General features: G+C 35.8%; 1 protein-coding gene across 1 annotated transcript in view; it reads right to left on the bottom strand.

The window, feature by feature from the left end:
• LOC119785426 (protein unc-13 homolog B-like) overlaps positions 1–27,092 on the bottom strand; it is a 233,627-nt gene extending 206,535 nt beyond the window's left edge. The window contains exons 1-2 of the mRNA XM_038288108.1: positions 26,818–27,092; positions 1,412–1,441 (exon numbers count right to left, since the gene is read on the bottom strand). Coding sequence (XP_038144036.1) covers positions 1,412–1,441; positions 26,818–26,839 — 52 coding nt within the window. The 5' untranslated portion in view covers positions 26,840–27,092. The remainder of the gene's footprint in view (positions 1–1,411; positions 1,442–26,817) is intronic.
• Positions 27,093–27,652: the final 560 nt, after the last annotated feature.

Genomic DNA, 27,652 nt, shown 5'->3' with positions numbered 1-27,652 from the left:
ACATTAATAACTCATTGAAAGCAAGATATATATACCAAGATGTCTTCAGATGAACCTAAAGGAACCACAAAAGGTCAAAGTATGTATATATAAAATTTTAAAATTGAACACAGACTGCAGGATTTTTTCAGGAGCCGCTTTATGGATCTATAGAATCTTCAATGAATTTTTGTTGAAAATGCTTCTTTTAGACTAAGCACTGCTTACATTGACTGCACAGTGGAGCAGTGGGTAGCACTTGCAGCAAGAAGGTTTCAGGTTCGATTCTCCGTCTGGCTTATTTAAGCAAGGAGTTTGCATATCCTCCCTAAGCGTGGGTTCTCTCTGGGTACTCCGGCTTCCTCCCACAGTCCAAAAACATGACTGTTAGGTTTATCTTCTTCTCTAAATTCGCCTTAGGAATGTGTGTGTGAATGGTTGTTTGTCCTGTCTTTCTCTGTGTTTCCCTGCGCTGGACTGTTGACCCCAGGGTGTACCTTGCCCACTGACAGCTGGAGTTAGGGTCCAGCACCCTTTGCGACCTCAGTAGGGATAAGCGGATGGAAAATGGATGGATAAACACTGCTTACATTTAATGTATTTCCATTTAAAACAAAGTGCATTTACCTTGGAGATTATGACATCATGATTCCATATATCACTACTCTGCTTTAAACTACGTTCTCACTTCCCACGCTCTTCCCTGTCCATCTCTCACTGAGCTGTTTTAGTAGAGGAGCAGAACACTCCACTGTTGTGCAGATAATGGGAGCATTCAAACAAACTAGAAAGCTGCTATATAAGTACAGGCCATCTATCAAACCAAACAGCTTTGGGGGAAAACTTCATTTGGATCAAGTCTTCCCATTGAATCCTTACAAATTAAAATTAGTTGAATAAATTTTTTTTTCTCTGCCTTGACTCTTTATCAGCCACTGATCTGTTTCCTTTTTGTATGGTATTTCCTGTCTACTCCTGCTGTGGTTTCCTAACTTGCACCAGTTTTTTTTTTATTCAAAAGAATGCAAAAAACATCCTTTGTGTGTCTGAGCGGACTTTTGGGTTTTCTGTCATGACACCGCAGATTCTGTAAATGCCAGGGTCTACATGAATCCTCTTAAACTGGTTTCTTGAACATGTCAGCTGTCACAGTTCAAACTTTCCAATACATCACCTTTGAGATGTGGTGAAACAGAAAGTTAAGGAATCTTCACCCATTTTATCATTTAATTTATTACTACCAAAATCTTATAGTACTGTCACCTGAACTTCACTAAATGAATTTCACCAACAATTAAGTCAGGTCTGAAGAAAAAAAAAAAAAAGGTGGCAAACAAAATATTTGATGGATTTATTTATAAATATGCTCTAATTCAGAGATTCATGAAGGCTAGCATAAAAAATAAAGCAGAATATTTGAATAGGTTCTTACCTGGTGGGCCATGAAGTTTGGCTTTCTTTACTGAAAAAAAGAGAGAATGTGGATTAGTGAATGTTTGGAAAAGGAGACATGATGTCCCCATACACAAACTTGTTTTTCTTCTCAACATTTCAGTTTTTAATTTTAATTAAAAAAAATACTTATTATTGTGTTGAAATTTGTATTAAGTCCCTAAATATGGAAAACAAAAACAAAAATATTAGATCTATAAAATTGTAAATATCTGTGTTATTTTTTGCCAAATTATTCCTAACTTAATTATTTAAAAACTAAAAAATGTGACATGGATGAACATTTTTGTCAGCATACAAAAAAAAACAAATATATATATTGCAAATAATACAGTCATACAGTCAAAACACCTAAATCTAAAATGTTTGCTACTAAGTACCTTAAAGACAAACACTTGAACAGTAGCTGATATCTCTGTTGTCAATTCCTACTTTTTTTACAAGCTAGTTTTGTTTCAATAACATTCAATTTTAGTTTACTTTGGTCAATCAGTTTTTGCATAGTTAACAAAATGACAACCAAACTGTTATATATAATCAAAATGACAGCCATACTGCTACTATCTATCTATCTATCTATCTATCTATCTATCTATCTATCTATATATATATATATATATATATATATATATATATATATATATATATATATATATATATATATATATATATATATATATATATATATATATATATGAAGGACCAACTCTGCCATATTTAAAAATAAATACAGAAATAAATAAGCTGCCGTCAGCTTCGGAGCTCCGCTGGTTGCCACGGTCCTCTCAAGTTCGTCACATTTTCTTTTAAATTACGCATTAAATCTGTGAATGGGCCATATGGTGATGCTTAAAAGTATAAGGTTCTCGCCTCAAATGATCTTAAAACATACTTTAATTGAACAACAGCAACAGAAAAGAGAACATTTAACTTAGTACTCTGAGCTCTGTGAGTTAAGAAGATGGGCCGCCAAGCCAACCAATGAGCAGAAGTTGACTCTCTAGGACACACCCCCTCCTCATTTGCATAATGAGGAAAAATGCATAGAGAAATGTAAAAAGGGCAGAGAGAAATAAAAAGCGGCGAAGAAATAACTAAGGTAAGAAAATACAAAGGAAGAATAAAACAGACAAAAATATTATAACATGCACATAAATAAATACTTAAAAATATAAGTAATTAAAAAATAAAGTTGAAGATTATAAAGGACAGAAAAATAAATAAGGTAAATATTACAAAGGCAAATAAATAAAGAAGCTAATTAAGAGTTATATACATTTATGTCTCACTTTTTTGTTGGCAATTAATTGTATGCTTATACATTTATTGAGCATTTATTTATTTCTGTATTTATTTTTAAATATGGCAGAGTTGGTCCTTCATATATATATATATATATATATATATATATATATATATATATATATATATATATATATATATATATATATATATATATATATATATATATATATATATATGTATATATATATATATGAGAAAAATACAGCAAAATTGGTCATACAAATGTGGACAATGTGTATTAAATGATCAGATTACTAATGATCAGAAATTTCATATTATAGTATAAAATTGCATTAGTTTATATATTGATATTGACTATGAATTGATATTAAATATGCTATGCTCAGAAGGGGAAGTAGTGTAATGGCTCAACATTTCTTCCTCTTGGACAAATACGGCCTGGGACAGACTTTAGAGAGGGATTGTAGGGGCAGCACCCCAAGGCTCAGACCCCAAGATGTTTTTTTTTCCATTTTTGAATCAGCTGATGCAAAATAAAAGAAAAATACAATTTCAAAATCCCTAAGTGCACGTCAGGTGAACTGCTTAATTTTTTTCACATTGCTAAAGATAAACAAAACATGAAGTTTTGCCTCTAACCAAACCCAAGGGAACTCAGATTTGATCGCATCTCTTTCTGTATATTTCAGTGATTTTATTGCATCAAACAGAGTAGGATTGAAACATAAGGTGCTTATCAGTTTGTTTGTTTGTTTTTTGGGAAGGCCTAATCTTTTCAAGAAGAGTATGGAGTCCCCTGATGGGGAATGTGTTAAACTGACCATCTATCACTTCCTTTCCATTAACATATAGACCAACCTAACAAGTAATCCATTATAATTCAATAAAAAAAATTAATTTTCTTTGGGTTGGGCATCAAAACATGTCGAAGCTCAGAGGCCTACATCCTTCTAAATCAGAGCCCGACTACAGCAGTTATTAGATTCTGCAGTAATAAAAAAAATAAGTCTTACTGAAAATATTTAGTAAATTAGAAATAAGTTTAAATACATATTGTCAGCAATAGTCATAAATCTACTCTTTAGTTCCCATTAAAATGCTGAGAGCTTCACAGGAAGACTGTTAGGTCACGTCTATCAAGCTGTCAGCACAGTGCGCCTGGTGTGTCACTAGTGTCAGGTCTCTGAAAGGCTCAAAGAAAACCTGATGGCCTCATTGGTTAGGTGCCAAATGTACTTAGACAGTCTGGTTTTTACCAGGCGGGAAAGGCAGCTCTCCATAAAACTACACAGAATCTGATCCACTTAATCTGTCTTCATTCTTTTTTATAGTATATAAAATACCACCCATTCGGCCTTATATTCATTCATAGTGTATAAAATTCCTTTTTTAAGCTTTTTTTAATTGTCATTGCACTGTCACAAGTACAGAGTAACGAAATTCACCCTCTGCATTTAACCCATCCCCTTGGGCAGCAGTGGCCTGCCATTGTGCGGCACCCGGGGAGCATTGTGGGGTTAAGGGTCTTAGCTCAGGGACCCAGAGTGGCAACCAATGGGAGTGGGGCTCGAACTTAAAACCTCTGGATACCAAGCTCTATGCCCTATCCACTAGGCAGCCACTCACTTATCACATAAGTAACTACCGTAGTAATGAGTTCATAAATTCACAGCAGGAAAATTATATATTTGTAATAAACATGCCACCTTTTTTAGGTTCAGTGATTTATTATCATGTTGCCTTAATTTTATAAAGATTTTATATCATTCAGCTCTATTGATTTGTGCCAGCCTTTGGAGACATTGGTTCTTTATTAACGCTATTCTACTATGGTAATCTTTAGAGAGATGTGTAAAAAATTCTCATTTTTTTTCTGCCTAAAGGTAATGACTGCATTTTTCTGCATGTTATTATTGGCAAATTATTTCCTCCAGTAATAATCAGCTACATACAGCCAGGCCTGATGGAAAGGGGAAAAATTATGTGTTTTTTGCACATATATTTAATACTTAAAACCACTCTTTCATTCATACAAGCTTTAAAATATCTATATTTTCTCAAGGATAAGGATCTTTCATTTCACACGAGACATCTGTCACTTCTCACACCAACACAGCATATTTTGAACCTTTAGCTCTCATAATATTCACAAATCCTAGAATACCACAAAGCAAAAATGTCAAGAGCAAAAATCTCCAAATATTAATGTTTTTTTTTTTTTTTTTTACAGAAATAATCATTTATAGTTGGAAAAGTTTCCTTCATTTCAGAGACAGGTGTAGAATCCCAGTTCAAACAAAACAGATATGATTTGAAGGTTTACAAAACAGACTGAATGCAATAACATGAGGTTAGATCAAATAAATAAAAATGTGACAAAGTTAAATGCATTCTTTCCTACAACTGGTTGAAAACAGTATTAGGTTTCAATTTAGCTCTTATCTAAAAGTCTTTCTTACTTTTATGCTTGCAAAATCTTTTTCTAAAAGGTTAGGATCATTTTGTAAAGGTGCAATTCCTTCACAGTCCACCACAAAGAATTCACTTCAATTGAGAAATATAACTGTGTAACAGAGCTGCGTTCTCACTTCTTATAAGTTATTTTTAGACATAATTAGATGTTTATGCTATTTTTTTTCCTTGAATCAAGTCACATTTGAGAGTATCGATTTAAAAGACACTATCAATCGCACAACAATTCTTTAATTTACAAAAGATGCATAAACTTCAAAGGCATTTTCCCTTTTTAAGATCAACTATGTTCTATTTTCTTTATTATTATCCTGAATTAATAATAAAATATTTTAAAACTGATCAAATATTCCATCATACCTTATGAATGGCTACAGAAAGAGGTTAGCAGCTCTGCAACTTTCTTCTAAACATTAAAAGGATGTTAGAATGAGTGCAAATTTATCTTAGAGAAATAATGGTTCAAATGCATCAATAAAATCAAAAATTAATATAACACTCATTATCCTAACAATGAATGGGCCAGAGGTGTAAAAATATTACTAAGCTAAGCAGATAAAGGAAACAAGTCACCTCCAGAAAAACTTGAATATAGTCTGTATTAAAATCTGTGCCCTCCAGAGCTAACACATGAAAGCAGGACAAATAAAACAGTCAGATCTCCCTGCCTATAGAGGTCTGAAAGCAGGGCAGATGTAAGACACGTGTCAGCTGGAGTGATTGTATGAGAGGATGCGTGCTGCTGGTGACCGAGCGTTTGGCCGGTGGGATAATCCCTGGAGTTAATGCCTTAAGCAGGGCTGTAACCTAGCGGACCCTGCAGCATTGTGCCTGTGATGAAGTCCAAAAAGAGAGGGCTCAAACTTAAAACCTTCCTCTTATTTCCGATTTAACAAAATGCTAAGCAGGAAGAGTTCTGCATAACAGAACGCTTTTAAAATGCTTCACAATAACAAAGATTTGAGGCAAGCCACTGTTCTTATTAGTGGAAAACAGCAGTGGTGTTCACGTGACGACTCGAAATAACAGATTAAACCTGCTGCTCAAAAGCTCCAAACACAAGAATTATGTCATACTCATATCTGCATTGACTGAAAACATCAAATGGAAAAGAAACAGGTTTGATTGCAAAGATTTATATGTAAATGTTTCAAATCATGTGCAAATTTTTTATGTCACATTGCAACAACTTTGATCAAAGCTATGAACTAAATGTATTTCATAACAGTAATAATAAAAAAAGTTTTTTAACCCAGATCTCGTCAGAAAAAAAATAGATTTGAGGGTTTAGCTAAATGTATGTCAATTACTTGAAATCTGTATGATGGGATTTAATGTATAGCTGTTTTTCTAAAAAAGCCTTATACAACTGGCCATATAAAAATTAAATGAGTTTACCTGAATTAAATAAATAAAGTAAAAAAAACAAAGAGTAAAAACGAGCATGAACTGAACAAAGCCATCTGTTGGGTCAAATAAATATTTCTGAATTCATTTTTATTATTCCCTTCATTTCATGTAACCTCAAAGCTTGTCACGCTTTTCAATCCATCTACAGCAGTTTCCTCTAGATCTGTTCACCTTCGCTGACTTTTCTCAGTTGACTGATGGATGCTTCAGCCACTGCCTGATGATACAATAACAGTTATGTTTATTAGCAGTCTGTCCTGATGTGTCTGTTCCTTCCAAACTAAGTCACTTCCATCCCAATCATTTTAGCAAATAATAATATGATACCTAAAACTCCCATACATTTACAGAATAATAAAGCCAACTTAAGACCTAAAGGAACCACTGGTGAGCATTCAGCCCCTGATAATTAATCCTGTAGATCTCTAAAAATAATTACACACATCGGCTGGCTAATATGGTGAATGCATTCCCTTATTCATTACAGCATTCAGCAGCCATGCATGCTAGTCACGTGAAGCTACTGAATGTTTGCTCCTTCCATTTAATATCCATTGTGTGTGGGGGTTTCTTTAGTTGCTTCTTTTTGTTTCTATTGAGACCTGAATAATATTTATATTGTTTAATTTCTATCACGCTAATGGAGGAAGAAAAAGCAATATCAGCTTCAAATATCAGTCCAAATAGACACACAGCATATATCGAGGATCAGTTAGACAGATGTTAAAGATATAGTGGAGGATTTTCTTTTTCCGGGTGGATCATCTAAATAAGTGGTCCTCCTAACTGTCAATCATTCTGGGGATATCTAAAAGAATGATTGCAAACTAAAAGCTATCTTTTTTTCAGCATGTGAACTTTCAGGCGTACGTATATTTGTGGTTAGCTACGGTTTCATTAAGTCATGCTTGCCTTTCTCACCAAAGTTCTTTGAAAATGGACGAGAGTCTTAAGAGAAAAAGTGTCAACAAGGAATATGAGAAGAAAAGAAAGGCATTGGAAGAGTGAAGCAAGACCAGGGTGTTATTTGAAGATTCTTTTGTGCGATGGCATACACTGAAAGCACAGGTCGGGCTTCCCACTAATGCCTTGGTTGCAAAGTTTCTACTCAACAGCTAAAGAGTTGCATGCAATTTGAAGAAATCCATTTCACATCACTGCTGGTAAAAGTTACCTACCTCTAAATTGTAACTTTCCACTGAAGATAAGGGTATTTATTTAGTAATTTGCATCATTAGTAGCTGTATGGTGGCCACAGATCCCTCTTTGCCCCACAAATATGTCCACATTGTCACTGCAGCACACATAACTACAAGCAGGTCATGATTATTTTTTTTTTATGTACCAGTAGTCTAATTTGCAGGGAATCTTTTTGTTTATAAATATGGGTGAGATGAGATCCCTCCGAGCTACCGTCTTATTCCATCCCCGCAACTTCTCGAGAAGAAATGGAACTCGTGCATGCTCTCGCTCGTATTTAATAGGAGTTCGCTCACGGAAGCGGGTACAGGGATGTGCATGCGCATTTTTTCTCCTTTTAAAGTTTAAAGGGGGGTCTTTTCAAAAATTTGTGATGAACTGAGGAGAACAATTAATATAAGACGACCCTGGACTTTGGATGTTCTGGTGAGGATATATAAAGCAAAATGGTTGAAGATGTGTAATTTGTCACTGTATCTCTATGCACAATCTTCCAAGATGAGGAGAGTCCAAAGTGTAGCTTGGGAGCCATTTGCTGCCGTCAGCATGCCTTTTTGTTGACCCTGAATCACAATTTGTGGTGCACTTACAAAAAACATGTGAAATCCCCAAGGTCAGGTTTTTCAAAACAAAATGTTGAGAGAGATTCAAGTTTTCATCAAACTCGAAGCTGAAATCATTCACCGTCTGACCTCAGCCTTTGCCTTCAGTTTTATTCTTAGAAAATTAGACCAAAGTCATTCAGCATTTTTTACACAACAGCAGGTTTGGGCGGTCCAATCGATCAAAGTTAAATACAGCATAAGCTTTTGATAAAACAACTGATCTTAATCTCGTTACAGAGAATACACATAAAAAATCTATATTACATGGAGAAAAACATTGGAAATACTGTTTTTGGTATTTTTCTTTTTAAAACAGGGAAAATAAGTTCAAAAGTTTAAATATTGTTTTATTTGTTCAATTCAATTCAGCTTATTTATATAGAGTCAATTCACAACACATGTCATCTCAAGGCAGTTTACAGTACACCAGATCATACAGTCAAATTGATTCAAAGTTTTCTAAGTGCTCTAAGGAAGGAACATAAGTAACAATCAGATCTCTATTATAAGATGGAAATTCTCTTCTGGATTTAACAGGAAGCCAATGAAGAGAAGCAGGATAGGAGAGATATGATCTCCGTTTTTAATTTTCATCAGAACTCTGGCTGCAGCATTTTGGATCAGTTGAAAGGCCTTTAACTACAGTTTATGGAGTTCCTGATAGTAAAGAATTACAATAGTCCAGCCTCGAAGTAACAAATGCATGGACTAGTTTCTTAGCATCACCCCGGACAGGATATTTCTAATTTTTGCAATATTCCGCAGATGACAGAAGGAAATCATAGAAACCTCTTTAATATGGGATTTATATGACAGGTTCTGATCAATTTAATCCCATCCACATGAATTGACTGACTAATCAGCTTCTTTTTCAAAGACTGGTCAAAAGATTAAAGCTTCTGTTTTGTCTGCATTCAGAAGGAGAAAGTTAAGAGTCATCCAGGTTTTTATGTCTTCAGACATACCTGTAATCTATGTAATGGGTTAGCTTTGGCTGGATATAGACAGATATAGCTGGGTATCATCTGCATAACAGTGAAAATTAATCCCATGCTGTCTATATAGTAAAGAAAATTGGTCCTAGCACTGATCCCTGTGGACCTCCACAGGTAACCTTTGAGCATGAGGAAGATTTGTCATTAACGTGAACAAACTGCAATCGATCAGACAGATAAGATTTAAACCAGTCTAGTGCTGTTCCTATAATTCGTACAAAATATTCAAATGTTTCTAAAAGAATATTATGGTCAACTGTATCAAATGCAGCACTGAGATCCAACAGGACGAGCACAGATACAAGTCCATTATCTGAGGCCATGAAAATATCATTAGCAACCTTCACTTTGTAAAGCAAGAGCAGCATACTTCTCCTCATTAATAGAGGAGAATAAGAATAATCCTAGATTTCTTTTTAATACAGTTGCCAAACTCACCCAGAGCCATAGCTCTGTTGAACCGTCCATTCCACCTGCTCTTAGCAGCAATGATTTTATGGGATTCTTTATAAATAAGATTGATCTTATTAAAAATAAGATCATAAGCACTCCTCTATCCGCGATTGTACCTGAGGTAGTCATGGAATCTGAACCGGGTTTAGACTGCTTTGATCCAGTTGAACTCTCTGAATTAGCAAAATTATTGTCTTCATCTAAGCCTTCAACTTGTATGTTAGATCCAGTTCCAACCAGGTTATTTAAGGAGGTATTCCCTTTGATCTCCTCCTCCATTTTAGATGTGATTAATCTATCTCTGTTACAGGGATATGTACCTAAAGCTTTTAAGATTGCTGTAATTAAACCTCTGCTTAAGAAACCGTCTCTTGACCCAGATGACTTGGTCAATTATAGACCTATATCCAATCTTCCTTTCTTATCCAAAATTCTTGAGAAAGTAGTTGCCAAACAAGTTTGCGATCACTTCCACCATAATGAACTTTTTGAAGAGTTTCAGTCTGGCTTTAGAGCTCATCATAGCACTGAAACAGCTCTGGTGAAAGTCACTAATGATATTCTCATGGCCTCAGATAATGGACTTGTATCTGTGCTCGTCCTGTTGGATCTTAGTGCTGCATTTGATACAGTTGACCATAATATTCTTTTAGAAAGACTTGAATATTTTGTTGGAATTAAAGGAACAGCTCTAGACTGGTTTAAATCTTATCTATCTGATCGAATTCAGTTTGTTCATGTTAATGATAGATCTTCAACACGCTCAAAGGTTACCTGTGGAGTACCACAGGGATCAGTGCTAGGACCAATTCTCTTTACTTTATACATGCTCCCAATTGGTAGAATTATTAGACAGCATGGGATTAATTTCCACTGTTATGCTGATGATACCCAGCTATATCTGTCTATAAATCCAGATGAAGCTAACCCATTACATAGATTACAGGCATGTCTTGAAGACATAAAAACCTGGATGACTCTTAACTTTCTGCTTCTGAATGCAGACAAAACAGAAGTTATAGTCTTTGGACCAGAGTCTCTGAAAAAGAAACTGATTAGCCAGTCACTTCATTTGGATGGGATTAAACTGATTTCAGATAATAAAGTAAAAAATCTTGGTGTTATTTTTGATCAGGACCTGTCATTTAAATCCCATATCAAAGAGGTTTCTAGAATTTCCTTCTTTCATCTGAGGAACATTGCAAAAATTAGAAATATCCTGTCCAGGGGTGATGCTGAGAAACTAGTCCATGCATTTGTTACTTCAAGGCTGGACTATTGTAATTCTTTACTATCAGGAAGTCCACAAACTGTAGTTAAAAGCCTTCAGCTGATCCAAAATGCTGCAGCCAGAGTTCTAATGAAAATGAAAAAGAGAGATCATATCTCTCCTATCCTGGCTTCTCTTCATTGGCTTCCTGTTAAATCAAGAATAGAATTTAAAATCCTCCTTCTCACATATAAAGCCTTAAATGGCCAAGCTCCATCTTATATCAGAGATCTGATTGTTCCTTATGTTCCTAACAGAGCACTTCGCTCTCAATCTGCAGGTTTACTAGTGGTTCCTAGAATTTCTAAAAGTAGAATGGGAGGCAGGTCTTTTAGTTATCAGGCTCCTCTCCTTTGGAACCAACTACCAGTTTTAGTCCGTGAGGCAGACACCCTGTCTACTTTTAAGGCTAGGCTTAAAACTTTCATTTTTGATAAAGCTTATAGTTAGGGTGGCTCAGGTTATCCTGAGCTATCTCTATAGTTATGCTGCTATAGGCTTAGACTTTTGGAGGACATAGGGACCCCCATTTCATCATTCTGCTTCATTCTTTCTCTGTTCTCCTATTCTGCAGAATCTGTTAGTTCAATCTCTAACCTTCTGCTCTCTCTGCTTTTCCTCAGAGTAGCTTTGCCTCGTCTGTTCCTGTTTGGCTGTGACGTCATCCTTGAAAAAAACATCAGCTGTGCTGCTTCTATCAACACCCTTGTTAATAGATGTTGGAGATCGGCCTGTTTTCCAGTGTGGTCCTGTTTCTCTGACCGTGACTGAGTGGATGTGCTCTCTTCGTCCTCTGGCATGGGAGCTGCCTTGGAGCTCGTCTGCCTGGCTGTGTGTTTCCTGGACGGGGCCGCCTTTTACAGCTGCTTTTTGTATCTCTGCTTCTGTCTCCTTGAACCCCAGTCGGCCTCTGCAGATGGCCGCTCACACTGAGCCTGGTTCTGCTGGAGGTTTCTTCCTGTTAAAAGGGAGTTTTTCCTCTCCACTGTCGCTACAAGCATGCTTAGTGTGGGGGATTGTATTTGAGTCAATGAGTCAATGCAATCAACTGGTTTTCCTTAGATAGAAAACTTTGTATCAATTTGACTGTATGATCTGGTTGAACTGTAAAGTGCCTTGAGATGACATGTGTTGTGAATTTGGCGCTATATAAATAAACTGAATTGAATTGAATTGAATTCACCGGAGCGGTTTCAGTGCTATGATGAGCTCCAAAGCCAGACTGAAACTCTTCAAAAAGTTCATTTTGGTGTAAGTGATCACACACTTGTTTGGCAACTACTTTCTCAAGAATTTTAGATAAAAAAGGAAGATTGGATATAGGTCTGTAACTGACCAAGTCATCTGGGTCAAGAGACGGTTTCTTAAACAACGGTTTACAGTAATTATAGCAACCTTAAAAGCCTTTGGTACATATCCCTGTTACAGAGACAGCTTAATCACATCTAAAATGGAGGAGATCACAGGGAATACCTCCTTAAATAATCTGGATGGAACTGGATCTAACATACAAGTTGAAGGCTTAGATGAAGATAATAATTTTGCTAACTCAACTGGATCAAAGCAACTGGATCAAAGTTCAACTGGATCAAAGTTCAACTGGATCAAAGCAGTCTAAACCCGGGTCAGATTCTATGGCTACCGCAAATGCTGCCTCACCTTCCAGAGATAAACCAATCGTAGATACACTACCGTTCAAAAGTTTGGGGTCACCCAAACAATTTTGTGTTTTCCTGAAAAGTCACACTTATTCACCACCATGCATTGTGAAATGAATAGAAAATAGAGTCAAGACATTGACGAGGTTAGAAATAATGATTTGTATTTGAAATAAGATTTTTTTTTTACATCAACTTTGATTTCGTCAAAGAATCCTCCATTTGCAGCAATTACAGCATTGCAGACCTTTGGCATTCTAGCTGTTCATTTGTTGGGGTAATCTGGAGAAATTGCACCCCCCCTTTCCAGAAGCAGCTCCCACAAGTTGGATTGGTTGGATTGGCACTTCTTGCGTACCATACGGTCAAGCTGCTCCCACAACAGCTCAATGGGGTTCAGTCTGGTGACTGGGCCGGCCACTCCATTACCGATAGAATACCAGCTGCCTGCTTCTGCTCTAAATAGTTCTTGCACAATTTGGAGGTGTGTTTAGGGTCATTGTCCTGTTGTAGGATGAAATTGGCTCCAATCAAGCGCTGTCCACAACACTTTTTTCCAGTCTTCCTCTGTCCAATATCTGTGTTATTTTGCCCATCTTAATCCTTTTCTTTTATTGGCCAGTCTCAGATATTGCTTTTTCTTTGCCACTCTGCCCTGAAGCCCAGAATCCCGCAGTCGCCTCTTCACTGTAGATGTTGACATTGGTGTTTTGCTGGTACTATTTGGGGACCTGTGAGGCAACTGTTTCACAAAGTAGAGACTCTAATGTACTTGTCTTCTTGCTCAGTTGTGCAACGCGGCCTCCCACTTCTTTTTCTACTCTAATTAGAGCCTGTTTGGGCTGTCCTCTGAAGGGAGTAGTACACACTGTTGTAGGAAATCTTCAATTTCTTAGCAATTTCTCGCATGGAATAGCCTTTATTTCTAAGAACAAGAATAGACTGTCGAGTTTCAGATGAGAGTTCTCATTTTCTGGCCATTTTGAGCATTTAATTGACCTTACAAATGTGATGCTCCAGAAACTCAATTTGCTCAAAGGAAGGTCAGTTTTGTAGCTTCTGTAACGAGCTAAACTATTTTCAGATGTGTGAACATGATTGCACAAGGGTTTTAGCACATTAATGCTAAGAGCAGCTGGGATTTACAGTTCAACAGAGCTATAGCTCTGGGTGAGTTTGTATTAACTGTATTCAAAAGATATCTAGGATTATTCTTATTCTCCCCTATCAATGAGGAAAAATATGCTGGTATTGTTTTACAAAGGGTCTTCTTACGCAGCAGTGAACTACGCGATTTTCTCTCCAGTATCCTAGCGTTTTGCTTCAGAGTGCGCAGCTCTGCATTAAACCAGGGAGCCTTAAATCCGTTAAAGGAGATGATAAAAATTAATTAACATTTTTACTATATATATATATATATATATATATATATATATATATATATATATATATATATATATATATATATATATATATATATATATTTCAGTTTGGGCATCTGTGGCAAATCATTTGAAACCATCTGATGTAGATCTGAGGTAAATCTTGTGTTTGTTTTCCAACCAAGTGAAATTTTTTACAATGCGAAACACGTTACCAAAAGCAAAAGAGGGCTGTACAGCATATCTATAGCAGGGGTGCCATTAATCATTGAGTATTTTAAGAAAATACCAGACTTTACGAACAGCTTAAAAATAAGCTTAGTAAAGCTGACATTTTATGATAATTTTTACCTTAAAAATGATCTTTTTCAGAAGAATAGACATTCAAACGCTATGAGCTGTGTGCCAAACAGGTTACAGAGTCCATGTTCACTTCTGACTAGAAAGTGCAACAACAAAAGCAGCCCCAAGAGAGCAAATGTTTCTCAACTTAGCACTAAGCAAACAAATAAAGGCTGTAATTTCTGTTAGACTTTGAAGAAGCAATGATGCTAGAACAATACTAGAAAAGAGCTATTCCCCCCCCATACACAGATTGTCCCCTTAATCATGCTGCTGCTCTGAACGTGAGCACTCACAGGCTACTCCACTGGCTCTGGTTTGATCTGCTAACAGAGATGGGAAAGTCCAGCTTTGAAGCTCAAAGGAAGACCATATCGCTGAGTGGTGAATTAAACACACTTTAGAGGACAAGAACAAAGCAACAATAAAACAGCTTCTTCTGTGGGATCCTCTCCCTCGGATCAAATACTGAAAGCTATTTAAGGTTTTAGGATCTCTAAGTTCTCTTGTAATGATAATGATCGCATATTTTTAAAACATTGAGGGAAATTAAACAAAAGGAACCGGACAGTGGGCTGTTTAGTTTTAGTCAGAGATGGAGTCTTATTCAAGACCAAGAAAAAGACTGAATGTTTAGAATTTTAGCAGATATTTCAGAACATTACTTTTTTGTGCACCAAAAATGCTAAAATTACTGTAAGAATTGTAATTTAACCAACAGTTAAAACATGAATAAAACCTAATAAATGTAGCCAAATATTGATATAATTAAATAGCCTTAATTTGTTTACATTGGCTGATAAAGTTAGATGATGACTTTACGAAATCTGTAATAGTAATAAATATTTGTCATATTCAAAATTAAAGTTTTGTGTCAAAGCATTTGTTAAAACGTGTCTTTTTAATGTTGTTCTAATATTTTAACATGATTACAACCCCTAAAATATATAGTAATTACCACTGTTGCTGATAAATAATATCTGAATTAGAACCTGGGGTCCCTGCTTAAAAACCTACAAAAACCTTTAAAATGTTTTTTATTGAAGTCTTCTAAAACTGTTATGTCCCTAAAACACATTAAGGAGCCTTCTGTGCTAAAAGATTATCACCAAGCTAGGATCCTGCTGCAGATTTCGGAAAACACATCTATAAGAAATCAAAATGTTGTTAAAAGGTTATTTAAGTTAATTAGCTGTTTAAAAAAAAAAACTATTGAAAGTGGACTGGACCTTGGATCAAATCAAAAATGCATAAAGAAAATTTCTACAGACAAGTAAATTATTCTACTTTAATTTTGAAAACGCTGGTGCAGAACTACACCTTTTTGTTTGCAGGATGGTTGGCTCACACTAATACAGAAATAACTGATCCTTCAAAGTATCAGTGTTATTATTAATGATATTCCAAATGATAATAGAATAGATTTTATTATACTATTATAAACATCTTATTTGCATTACCTCCAATTATATATTATGGCTGCAGGAGTTGCTTTCAGTTCTTGTTGAATAAATAATAGTTTTAATTTACAGCACAACTAATCACATTTCCAAGCAGGCAAGAAAAAAAAGAAATTACATAGTTTGTTTTAAAAATAGCAAATTTGGTTATATTTGCGAAAATTTAGTCTTAGCTTTTTATATTACATTATTAGGAGCACAAAGCACAAAGCACAAATGTCATGAAACTAAATGCAGGAGATGTTATGATTAGGGCTGCAACTGACTATTTTGTAAAGCATTTAATCTGTCGATAATTTTATCAACCAATCGATTAATAATTGGATGGCAAAAGGTTCCTTTCATTTTTACAAAACCCAAACAGATGAAACTAAAACTTTTCCATTTGAGGAGTTCTGGATAGAGCATACCGACAGTCGAAAAAGTTTTTTTAACAACTTTGGTATAATTGCTGCTGAAGCTGGGACGCTCTGTCAGCGACGTTAAGGCCTATTTTAGAGTCTCTACACTCAATTAATCAATTATTAAATTAGTTGACAATTATTTCAATAATCAATTAATCACGATTAATCTGATTAATTGTTTCAGCCCTACAGTAGTAGCAATTCTAAATTTCCCCACTTTCCTTGATGGGCCCTTGGTTGGTCCCCTACAACTCCTTTTCAAACATCAATATTTGTACTAAATATTCTTTCTGTCATGATTTGTGGACATTAAGATCTAAAGAGAAGCATCTCCTGGTCAGACCCTGGGATTCAGTGGTAGGGTGGAGTCAGAGTAAAAAAATATACACGCCGAGGAGAAGGAGGGATCACTCCAGTGGCTGGATGTTGGAGGGGATTCTGCGGGGAGCTGCAGGGAAGTGGGCTGCCCTCTTGCTGCCGTTTGACTGGGAAGGCCCATTTGAATGGCTGCTATTGTAGTTATGATTTTTTTTAAAAGTCACTGAAAATCTTCTTATTGTCATCCGGGCTTCCGCTCCAGCACTATACCTTGACTTTTAGTTAAAAAACCTGTGTTTTTAAAAACATTTCCCTCCTTATTTGCACTTATCCATGAGGGAACCCTGTGATCATCTGAACACCGTTAAGACTACAGCCCTGATAGCAAAGACCAAGCTTAAAAAAACTGGTAAGAACCCTGGAGTGAATTGCTTAAAAAAAAAATCAAAATAGACAATGTAATGATGTTAATCTCTATTTCAGAATTATTCACTCAGTTAAACGGTACTTATAATTTAAAAAAATCATAATAAACTTCTACCTGCTTTTCTAGTGGAAAACCAACAAAATCAGCGCTGTATCAAAAACTTGTGCTCCCCAGTCTATGAGCAGATATTCTGATTTTAATACCTTCAGTAGATAATATCAGGAGCATATACCTTAGATGAGGAGACCTACTATGCGCTTTAATGCTTAGTAAGATTTGCTGAAGAGGAGCAGCAGGCCCTGAAATGCTCAGCAGGCTGACAGGAGTAGACAAGAGCAGTGTCATTACAAGGAGCCAGACTGCGAGGCTATTTTTAGCTTTAGCCCAGTGGCTTTGAGAGTGCACAGGTTGAAAACCTGTTGGCCATGAAATTAACACCCTTTCAATTCCATTAGATCACAAACCCCTGCAGACCTAGAGAAATAGATCTACTGAAGGACCAGACAATGGTGAAGAAGTTATACTACATATGTTTCAGTGTTTTACTCATCACTCACTATGTGGTTCTGTACCAGCAGGCTGCCAAACCTGATCCAGACATGCAAAATGATTGAATTCATAGAATTATAAAATAAAGTTAGTAAAAATCTGTTCCAGAGTACACACCCAGTTTACTTTATATTGGTATATGAATCCACAAAATAAATTAGCATCTTAAAAACATATATCATGCAGCATTTCTTGTTTTTGAGACATTTAGATGGAAGGGAGAGCTATTGCAGTATTGAAGGGTTTGCTCTACGGCTGGAGAATGGGGCACATCCCTATGCACCAGAGGTTGACACTGCGAGTCGTCTGTTAATTTCAAAATAATAATAATTGAATCACACTTTGGAGAAATTTAACCTCTGCATTTAACCCATTCCCTTGGGGAGCAGTGGGCTGCCATTGTGCAGCGCCGAGGGAGCAATGCAGGGTTAAGGGTCTTGTTCAAGGACCCAGAGTGCAGGCATGGGGACCCAACCGGGGACTTGCAACCTTCTCATAGCACAAGCGTACTGCTCTAACCCACTGGGCCAACACTTGTCCTAAACTTACATGATTTGACTCAGGCATTCTGAAATCTTATTATAGAGGTTCAGAGTATGAAGACAGCAGAAAGACAAACTGTTGCAAGATTTGTGAATTCACAAACTCACAAAAGTACATCGTGCCAAATAGATGCATTAGCCTCCAATACAGAAATATTTCAGACCAATCAAATGCAGGGATGTGTATGACGTCACCACGTCAACCAGAGGAGGTACGATTGAAATAAAAAACAAACACAGCTGTGCAACTTTTAGCTGGAATACCCTCTATTTCTTCATGAAAAATACGTTAAAGGATGCAATTTTTGTCTTTGTGGATGGGTAAGATGTTTGCTGTTCCTTTAAACCTGATTTGTTAACCAGTTTAATTTATCAGTTAACTTTGCTAGTTGTGAAAAAGAAATCAGGAATGTGATGATATCACAGCTGCTGCTGCTGCTGTGATTGGCTAAAAACTCAACATGGCAGGCAGGTACCCAATCAGTTAGCAGAATTCTACTGAATGTCTCTCCTTTTGCAAACACATTGTAAATTAGGCTTCCCAGATTGATTGGTGTTGGAATTCAAGTTGAATTACATGTGTCAATCTGGTTCAGTCTGAATATACCAGGTAAACAAGACATAGCCTGAAGAGGTGCAGAAGTTTTCTACCAGGAGATCATATCATCACAAAAATACACTTCAATTTGACAGCAGAGATGTTTCCACATTCCTAATAGTCACATATTAGTCACATAAACATATTAGAGGGCATCAAAGGGGTAAAGTGGTAATTTCACCATCAAACCAAGGATTCTAAGGATCTAAGGGCAACTAATGTTTTTTGAGAAGATTCACAAAATGTGGAGTCCAGCTGCAGCTGGAGAAGACTCTGGAAGAGTCAGGAAGTGTCTGGAAGAAGAGCGGAGGAGATTCTAATGCCTGGAGATCCAGTGGCAACATTCACAAACCCTGACATACTTACGGGTAGATCTAAATTAGTGCATCAATATTTTAGGGTTTAAATTAACTGTGAGATAAATTCACCCAAAAGTAGCGTACATACACCTTAGAAATACATCAAGGTGTGTAATGAATTCACTAAGTACAGTATATGAGATTCTTTTAAATCAAATTAACTGTTAAAACAAACTTTTCAGTAATGTTCTAATTCACTGAAATGTTGCTGCTGCTGTTATATGAACCTACTGGATTACCCCTATTCTTTTAAGACAAAGGTTTGGAAATGAATGGAGAGTTCCTGCTGTTTTTATGCTGCTTTCTTACGAAACCAAATGGTGGCCCTGCAGCTTGTGCCACTGACACTGAAACCTTAAATAACATGTCAACCAAGGTGGTAAAGCAGGTAGACAATGTCTACCCATAATCACGGCTCATAAAATTTTAGTATTGTCAATGACTGGTACTGATCTATCATAAATGTATATGTACACTCATTAGGAATCCTCAATTCAAGCAATGAACGACCTAAATGCTAAATGCTTTTGATAAGTACACTGACACTGCAGGATAAAACATGAATACAGCTTAATCAGGAAAGCAAAGGAATGAGTGCAGGGATGTGAAGTCCACATTCCTATGTTATACTGTACACACGCACACACAGAGGACGGCAAGAGCAGCAGATGGCCTGAGGATTATTTCCGCTCTACTCCCATCCCCCTGTTCCCAGACAGGCCGCTGAAGCTTTACTAGTCCCTCTGCAGCTTCATTCCAGTGTTTCATGACCCGGTCTGTTCTCACCTACTGTCCTCGCCTATGGCAGCCGCCGGCCCACTTAATGGGATTTATTTACCTTTGTGGATAAAAAATAAAATTCTTCTCTTCAACAAGCAATTAAGCCCTTAGTTTCTGAATGAAAATCTGCAACAATCCCCACAGCTCTATCCTGTAATATTGCAGAACTATTTTTTTTTTCCTGATTCTTCACAGTTATGAAGGACCAACTCTGCCATATTTAAAAATAAATACAGAAATAAATAAATGCTCAATAAATGTATAAGCATACAATTAATTGCCAACAAAAAAGTGAGACATAAATGTATATAACTCTTAATTAGCTTCTTTATTTATTTGCCTTTGTAATATTTACCTTATTTATGTTTCTGTCCTTTATAATCTTCAACTTTATTTTTTAATTACTTATATTTTTAAGTATTTATTTATGTGCATGTTATAATATTTTTGTCTGTTTTATTCTTCCTTTGTATTTTTTTACCTTAGTTATTTCTTCGCCGCTGTTTATTTCTCTCTGCCCTTTTTACATTTCTCTCTGCCCTTTTTACACCTTCTAGGACACACCCCCTCCTCATTTGCATAATGAGGCAGAAATGCATAGAGAAATGTAAAAACGGCAGAGAGAAATAAACAGCGGCGAAGAAATAACTAAGGTAAAAAAATACAAAGGAAGAATAAAACAGACAAAAATATTATAACATGCACATAAATAAATACTTAAAAATACAAGTAATTAAAAAATAAAGTTGAAGATTATAAAGGACAGAAAAATAAATAAGGTAAATATTACAAAGGCAAATAAATAAAGAAGCTAATTAAGAGTTATATACATTTATGTCTCACTTTTTTGTTGGCAATTAATTGTATGTTTATACATTTATTGAGCATTTATTTATTTCTGTATTTATTTTTAAATATGGCAGAGTTGGTCCTTCATACACAGTGGCCTCACTTAACCGAGTATGATGTAATCCCATTAGGTTTTGCATTTATTCAGCAGATAATTGTCTTCCAGAAATAGCTGGGTGTGGATACTAACCGAGCTGTCACAAAGCGTGTGTTACTGGACCATTTTTCTTTACGGGATGCAAAGGCAAAGCCAGGAATGAGGAAAGAAAACAAAACAATGTTGCCCTGCCTGTTTCTCTGAATTAGCCTGAAGGAAGTGAAACTAGCAAATCTACCTGTTTGGATTAAAGAAATTCCTGCTGTGGCCTTACTCATGCAAAGGATGGAGGCGTGCTGATTTATCTGGCTGGAAATCATTTGTGACTGAGGAGATAATTGTGAAGAAAATGGTCAAAAAATGTCTCACCAACAGGTTAGTCAAGATGTTCTGAAAGAAGACTGACATTCTTAAGAGGGTGACTTAGCAACAGCTAAAAAGTACATAAGCCCCTATGCACAGACCAAACCTCCAAAGCTGCTGTAGAAACTGTGACCAGAAGTAATAATATATATATATATATATATATAATATATACACACACACATATATATGTACACACATATATATATATATATATATGTACACACATATATATATATATATATATATATATATATAATATATACACACACACATATATATGTACACACATATATATATATATATATATATATATATATATATATATATATATATATATATTGGTTGGGTTAAACCCTAAAAAAGGAAAGATGTAAACAAAAAAAAAAAGAGTCAGGTCAGCTGAAAGGATCCTTGCCGCTAACCTTCCCTTTATACACAGGTCAGGTCTAGGGTCAGAAGAAGATTATCATGTATACCGACCCTATAGAGCCTGGACTTAAACTGTTTATACTCTGACTTTTAAGTCAGCCCTTATGCAAAAAGTTCAAATAACTTGTAATCAATCCATTATTGAGATAATCTTAACTAATTTAGTTTTCAGATAACTATTAACTGGAATACAAAGACACTTAAAATATATTTGCTAATAGAAAAACTCATATCAAGTATTACTTCATTGAACAGTGTGGATAAATAAGTTATACATTTTGCATTTAAGTTGCAGTTTTAGAATATTGGGACCATTAAAGTGTTTTCCCTGCAAAATGAAAATAACTTTAGATGCCAGTCCAACCACAAATCTGCATCGACATATCAGAAGTGTTTATCCAACAGAGCACTTAGAGAAGAGCTAGTTCTGTTTATTTAGGTTTGTTAACAGTTTATTTTGTTAATTTCAATAAAGAAAGCAATCATTTTGCACAAGAAAAGGGTTCTAATAAACAGTAAGCTCTAATTACACCCAGTCTGACAGTTTCCTTTACCGTCTTTAAGGTCTTGAAAGTCATTTCTGATTTCTGTGAAGAAACCCAATAAATTCAAATGCCTAAAATCTAGGTTACGGGACGTTATTAAATTCCATAAAGCAACCTCTAAGTTACAGAAATGTATCTGTGATTACTGGAAAATAACCTCAATTTCTAGAAATTACAAGGCTAGATGTCATGAAACACATACCAGTCCTTGAACGTGCCCAAGAAATTCCATGAAGTGACCTGCGGTTCTGGAAATAACAGGACAATTCTAGAAAGCAACAGGTCATTCCTTATCTTATAGCATAGCTTTATCTCTAAACATACGACACAAGTTTTAGAAAGTAACTTGCAACATTTAAACAGGAGAACAACCTGTGTGAAGAAAGTGTGAAGACAGTTTTATTGGAGTTGGGTCACAAGAAGAACCAGGAAAAGTTGCACTGAAAAAAAAAGAAACATCACCTACGACTTTAATCAGCCGTTCACTGGCTGTGGAGACACATAATTAGGTCTTTGCCATGTTTCTGATAGCGACACAAGAACCCTTTCAATTTTTTATTTTTTTTTGTCAGGTATTATACTTTAGGTATTAAATTAGCAAAAAAAGTAACTGCATTTTTAATATTACAGCAAATCATATTGAAATTATATCAAATAAAATTGACACCGACAGATGAAAAACTCAATCCAGAGCTTTGCAAATAAAGTATGAAAATAATATATCATTACATCACAGCTGTTTTCTTTTCTGACAAGAAGCCTAAATTGTATATATCACCAAAGTTATTTTGGTCATATATATATATTATGCTTTTAAAATGTCTTAAAATTCCCTTTAAATCTAAAAAAACACATGAAAAGTTAAGATTGCATCCCTCTACTGATTGTCCTGTTTTCAATACCGTCTATTGTTGAGCATGTTGTGTGGTGTCCTTGGGTGTTTTGAATAAAATGTATTTTCATTTTTAGGATTTTGTATTTACCTAAATTGGAACTAAAATTTTTCTTTTAATTTTCTTTTTTTTTCTGGAGAGGCTCTTCAGTGGGTACATCTCTGGGTTATCCATTGTGGCCATTTTGAATCAAAGAATGGCCACTTTGGAAAACTTTTATAAATATTAACTTTAAATGATAGAATTAAGCAATCCGACAATATTCATATCACAGAAAATTAAAAAATAGGAAAAGAAAATGTGCAAGAAGGTCCCACCCACTTAACACCTTTCCGTCCCTTATGCAAACAAACACCCTTCAACCTTTTCTTAGCCTTAACCCAGACAATGACAGTAAAACTAACCATTACTACTATAAGTTAAACTCAGTTCAAACCTTAGCACTAAGTCTTACTTTTAGCAAAATAGGAAGTGGGGATCAGAAAGATGGTCTTTACTTTGGTACAAACTGTCCTCAATTTGATGAGGAACTTTGACCCGCCGAAGCAACAAGAAAAGATATACGTTTGAAAAAGCACAAAATCTGTGGAGACATGTCCTCTAGGCTGATAAAAAAAATCTGAATGAAATGCTAAGCTAGACAGCATTACATTTTGAGGGAAAAACTCTGAAGAACTGAAAGCCTCAGAAAACCATTTTTATTGAGTTCGGCCATGGCAGCATCATGCTGTGGGATTGTAGGAACTGCCCAAATTAAATGACACGAGGAATGAAGCAATCAGGAGGTTAAAACTTGGGTTTTTTGGAAGAGCAATGACCCTAATAATGCCACCTAATGAGGTAATAAAATGATATCTCTGAATCAACAAGTCTGTGGCTTTGAGTAGACATCCAAAGTCACTATTGACAGATGTCTCCTATACTTTCAATGCAATTCTATATTTCTGACTTTGTAGCAAGTTGAACAAAACCTTTTTAAAAAAGGCCACTTCCATTAAGCTGGCATTTAGTGAAGAGAAAATAATTTAGTAATGCTTACTGACCTAAACAAGGAAATATCTAGACTAAAATACTATGGAAAAGGAAAGAATGAATATTTATTGTCCATCAGTGAGGAAATTCAGGATAAAAACAAAGGTCAGTGCAGTAGGCAAGTTTATATCACAAAAAAGAAAAAGAATATGGAGTTATTAAAAAGAAATATTCATCTGGTTGTAGCAAAATTGCCTAAATCAATTCTAAAAAAGTTAAAAATCCACTCGACTTTGTTTTCAAGTTTGAAGACGTTTAGCCTCCCATCCAGGAAGTTTTTCAATTAAAAATTTTCAGAAATAGCATCGAGTTCGAGGCTTTTTAGCGTGGACCAAAAACAAAGCCATGTTATGGCTTTGAAAAGCTTAGCTTCCTGGATGGGAAGCGAAACGTCTTCAAACTTGGAAACAAAGTCCAGTGGATTATTAACCCTTTTTTGGAATGACAATGACCTGGATGACTGAGAATCTTCACCAGCATATTTCCTAAAACTACTTGAAATATTTTCTACACCTATTAGTTTTTTCAGACCACTTCTCTCTGGAATGAATTAAAGAAGATGGAGCTAGATCTTTGTTTTTGTTTTTTTTTGCTCATGAATGAGTCTAATAACTAGATTTTCCAATCATAAAGCAGCTAGTCAAATGCCTGCAGCAAAGAGATGCAGAGCCTAGAGGTTCTCCACAGTCTGATAAAGCTCTGCTTCAAGTTCACCTGCATCAGTATTGGAGCAGAACCACATTTTTTCATTTCTTTTCGAGTCAAGAAACAGAATTACTTTTTTGTAATGCCAACTATCTGGACCCAGCTGTGCTTTACTTCTGCCATTTCTCATACTTCATTCACATCTCATCACTGGAAACTAAAGAGTTGGGCTGTGGTGCTTCTAAGCCACGATTCAGGCGGAGCTCACATCACAAAGATAGTAAGATGAGTGAGAAACGATAGCCCACAGGCAATAGTTTGAAAATCAATGAGTGACAGAAGAGCAATTAGTAATCTGGAGAGGAACCAAGATTCTCCAGATGTGGTGCTGCTGGCCAGCTTCCCAGTTTGAGTTTGATCAGTGGAGATATACATGCTGGTTTTGGAAAGGAGTTTGTTTATTTTCACTCTTTCAGCAGCACTTTTTCCCCCAAGTTAAGCCACGATCTTCCACTGCGCACCACTGAAAAGCTCCACAGGAGAAACTGCAGGTCTGTCGTCTTGGTTCAAGGCACATCAGCGGTTAGCAAGGGGCCGACAAGTCGCCTCATTTAGTGCTGCTCTGTCTGCAACCCTGCATAAGCATGGTATGGATTAAAAAGCAGGAAGACAACCTTGAATGCCTTAATTAAAAAAAATTTATCTAATGGAAATGGAAGTTTTTCAAAAAACAAATGTAAATGTTGAAACATCCCCATACTTTCAGATATGGTAAGTTTCAGATTAGCCCTTTCCCCCCCTCACTCTATATATCTGTACTGAAATATGACCAAACATTAAAAAAATATATTTTTTAAATCAGCATTCATGAACAAAACATATCCCTAAAGGTTTTGCAGCCAATATCCTATAAATATGAAAAAGTTCACAGATTAAAGTTTTTGAAGCTTAAGATTGATAAACTTTACTTCAGTGTCCATTGCTTAAAAAAAAGGGGGGGGGGGGGGTGTTGGGAATGGATTACTGAACACAGATCATGTTCAAGCATTTGAATGGTGGACCCTTACCACATACAATAATTTATACCTTTGAGAGATTAGGTAACGTACAGTTTTTAAATAATGAAAATCAATAAAGTGAATCAATTTAACCCAATTTTAGTGGCGATATTGAAGTATAACGACTTGATTGGCTGACAAACACATTGTAATCTAAAAGTATCACTCGTCCCATTCAGGCAGGTCAATCTTGACTGATTACAATTCTAAAAGTGTTCAAAAACTAAACTAGACATCAATAACCGAAAAAAAAAAAATATCTAAAACCAAGAACAAATGTTTACATCTGTTAGACTATAAATAGACCACTTAGAATCCAAGTTTGCAAACACAAGGTGGCATTTAACTTTAATTCAAGTTGTTCTCAACGTGCTATATAAATATAATCTAGAATACAACATTAAATATATACAAACAAAATACTCCTTGTAGAAATGTAGATTGCACCTACAAGAGGTTTTTTTTTTTACACCATTCACTATTGAAAGATGAGTTATTTTACAATCAGGTCAAAATCCTTAGTCAATGACACGTTACCTTATAAAAATATTGTTTATACCATACACTCATTTATAGACCAATTTGCATTCTTTGAAGGTTTATTTTTAGCCCTAGGTAGTGTTTTTAATGGATTTCCCTCAGCAGCATGGTTATGTTAAGTTTGATAATTATGCTGAAATAACTAAATGCTATTTAGTTAGAAAAATGCATTGGTTATTTAATTGATTCTGCTAGGAATAAGGCACCAACATAAAGTAGTACCACAGTGAACTATTTCTGCAAAGCAATTAAGGCAATAGTTTAAATGTACTTCTGCTTAAATACAGTTTATTCTCCCAATAAAATATAGATAACATCCCTTTGGAGTAAAGATGCATAATTAATAAATCAGGTTTTCATGCATTAAGCCGTCATAACTTTTTTCCCCCTCTTAGTGTAAAGTGTAAGCAGGGCGGCCAGTGGCTGCAGGTTGAGCGCATACCTCTGACGCACAGCAGGGACATCGCAGCAGGATTGTGCGCAACAGTTCCTCCAAAGCCCTCAGTGAGTTTTCCAACCCAGGTGCCTGTTGCTCCGCAGTCATTTACACTGCAACCAAATGTCCTTCACTTTCCGCTCCATCACACAAAGCAACCAAAAACACTGTAAAAATGTATCCGACAATCCGCGGAGCCCCGAGGGCTTTCTGGAGCGACGGTCACCAGCTGAGACTGAGTGACTACCGGCTGAAATCCAGCGGAGCGGCGCGTCTCTGGTGATGCGTTCAAGGATGGAGTAAAGGTGGGGATTCAGGAACACATCACGACAGGTGTTTTAAGTATTCTGACCACCGCATTGGTAGACATCATTTTAACAGGAAAAAGACAAAAAAAAATATAAGTTTTAATATTGTTTAAGAATACCCAAACAATTTTAATATTGAATCTTTATAGTTAAAATAGGGAGGTAACCTAGTTTAAAAGCATACAGAAATCAGGGGCGGAGCTAGATGGGGGGCCAGGGCCACCCTTAGCTAATCTTTGGCCACCCTTACCATTTTCTCCCCCTTTAATACAGACGGTGGTGGCAGTAATACTCTCAAGTGGAATATTCAAAACATTTAAATTTTTCATATATTAACAATTACTTAACAAAAACGTGGTTAATTATGCACATCAGTATACTAACATTTAAGATAATTCATGCTCTTTCAGAACTAGATTTTGTGTTATATGGGGTAAAGAAAAAACTTTTCTCTGAAAGTCATCTAGGAGTCTTCAGTGAAATCATAACTATTAAATTTATATTAGTTCTTCTAAATATAATTTTGCAGAATA

This window comes from Cyprinodon tularosa, unplaced genomic scaffold (assembly GCF_016077235.1).
Source record: "Cyprinodon tularosa strain WSP-4 unplaced genomic scaffold, ASM1607723v1 ctg249, whole genome shotgun sequence".
Lineage (NCBI taxonomy): Eukaryota > Metazoa > Chordata > Actinopteri > Cyprinodontiformes > Cyprinodontidae > Cyprinodon > Cyprinodon tularosa.
The sequence above is the reverse complement of the archived record's forward strand: the minus strand, read 5'-3'. Positions and strand labels throughout refer to the sequence as shown.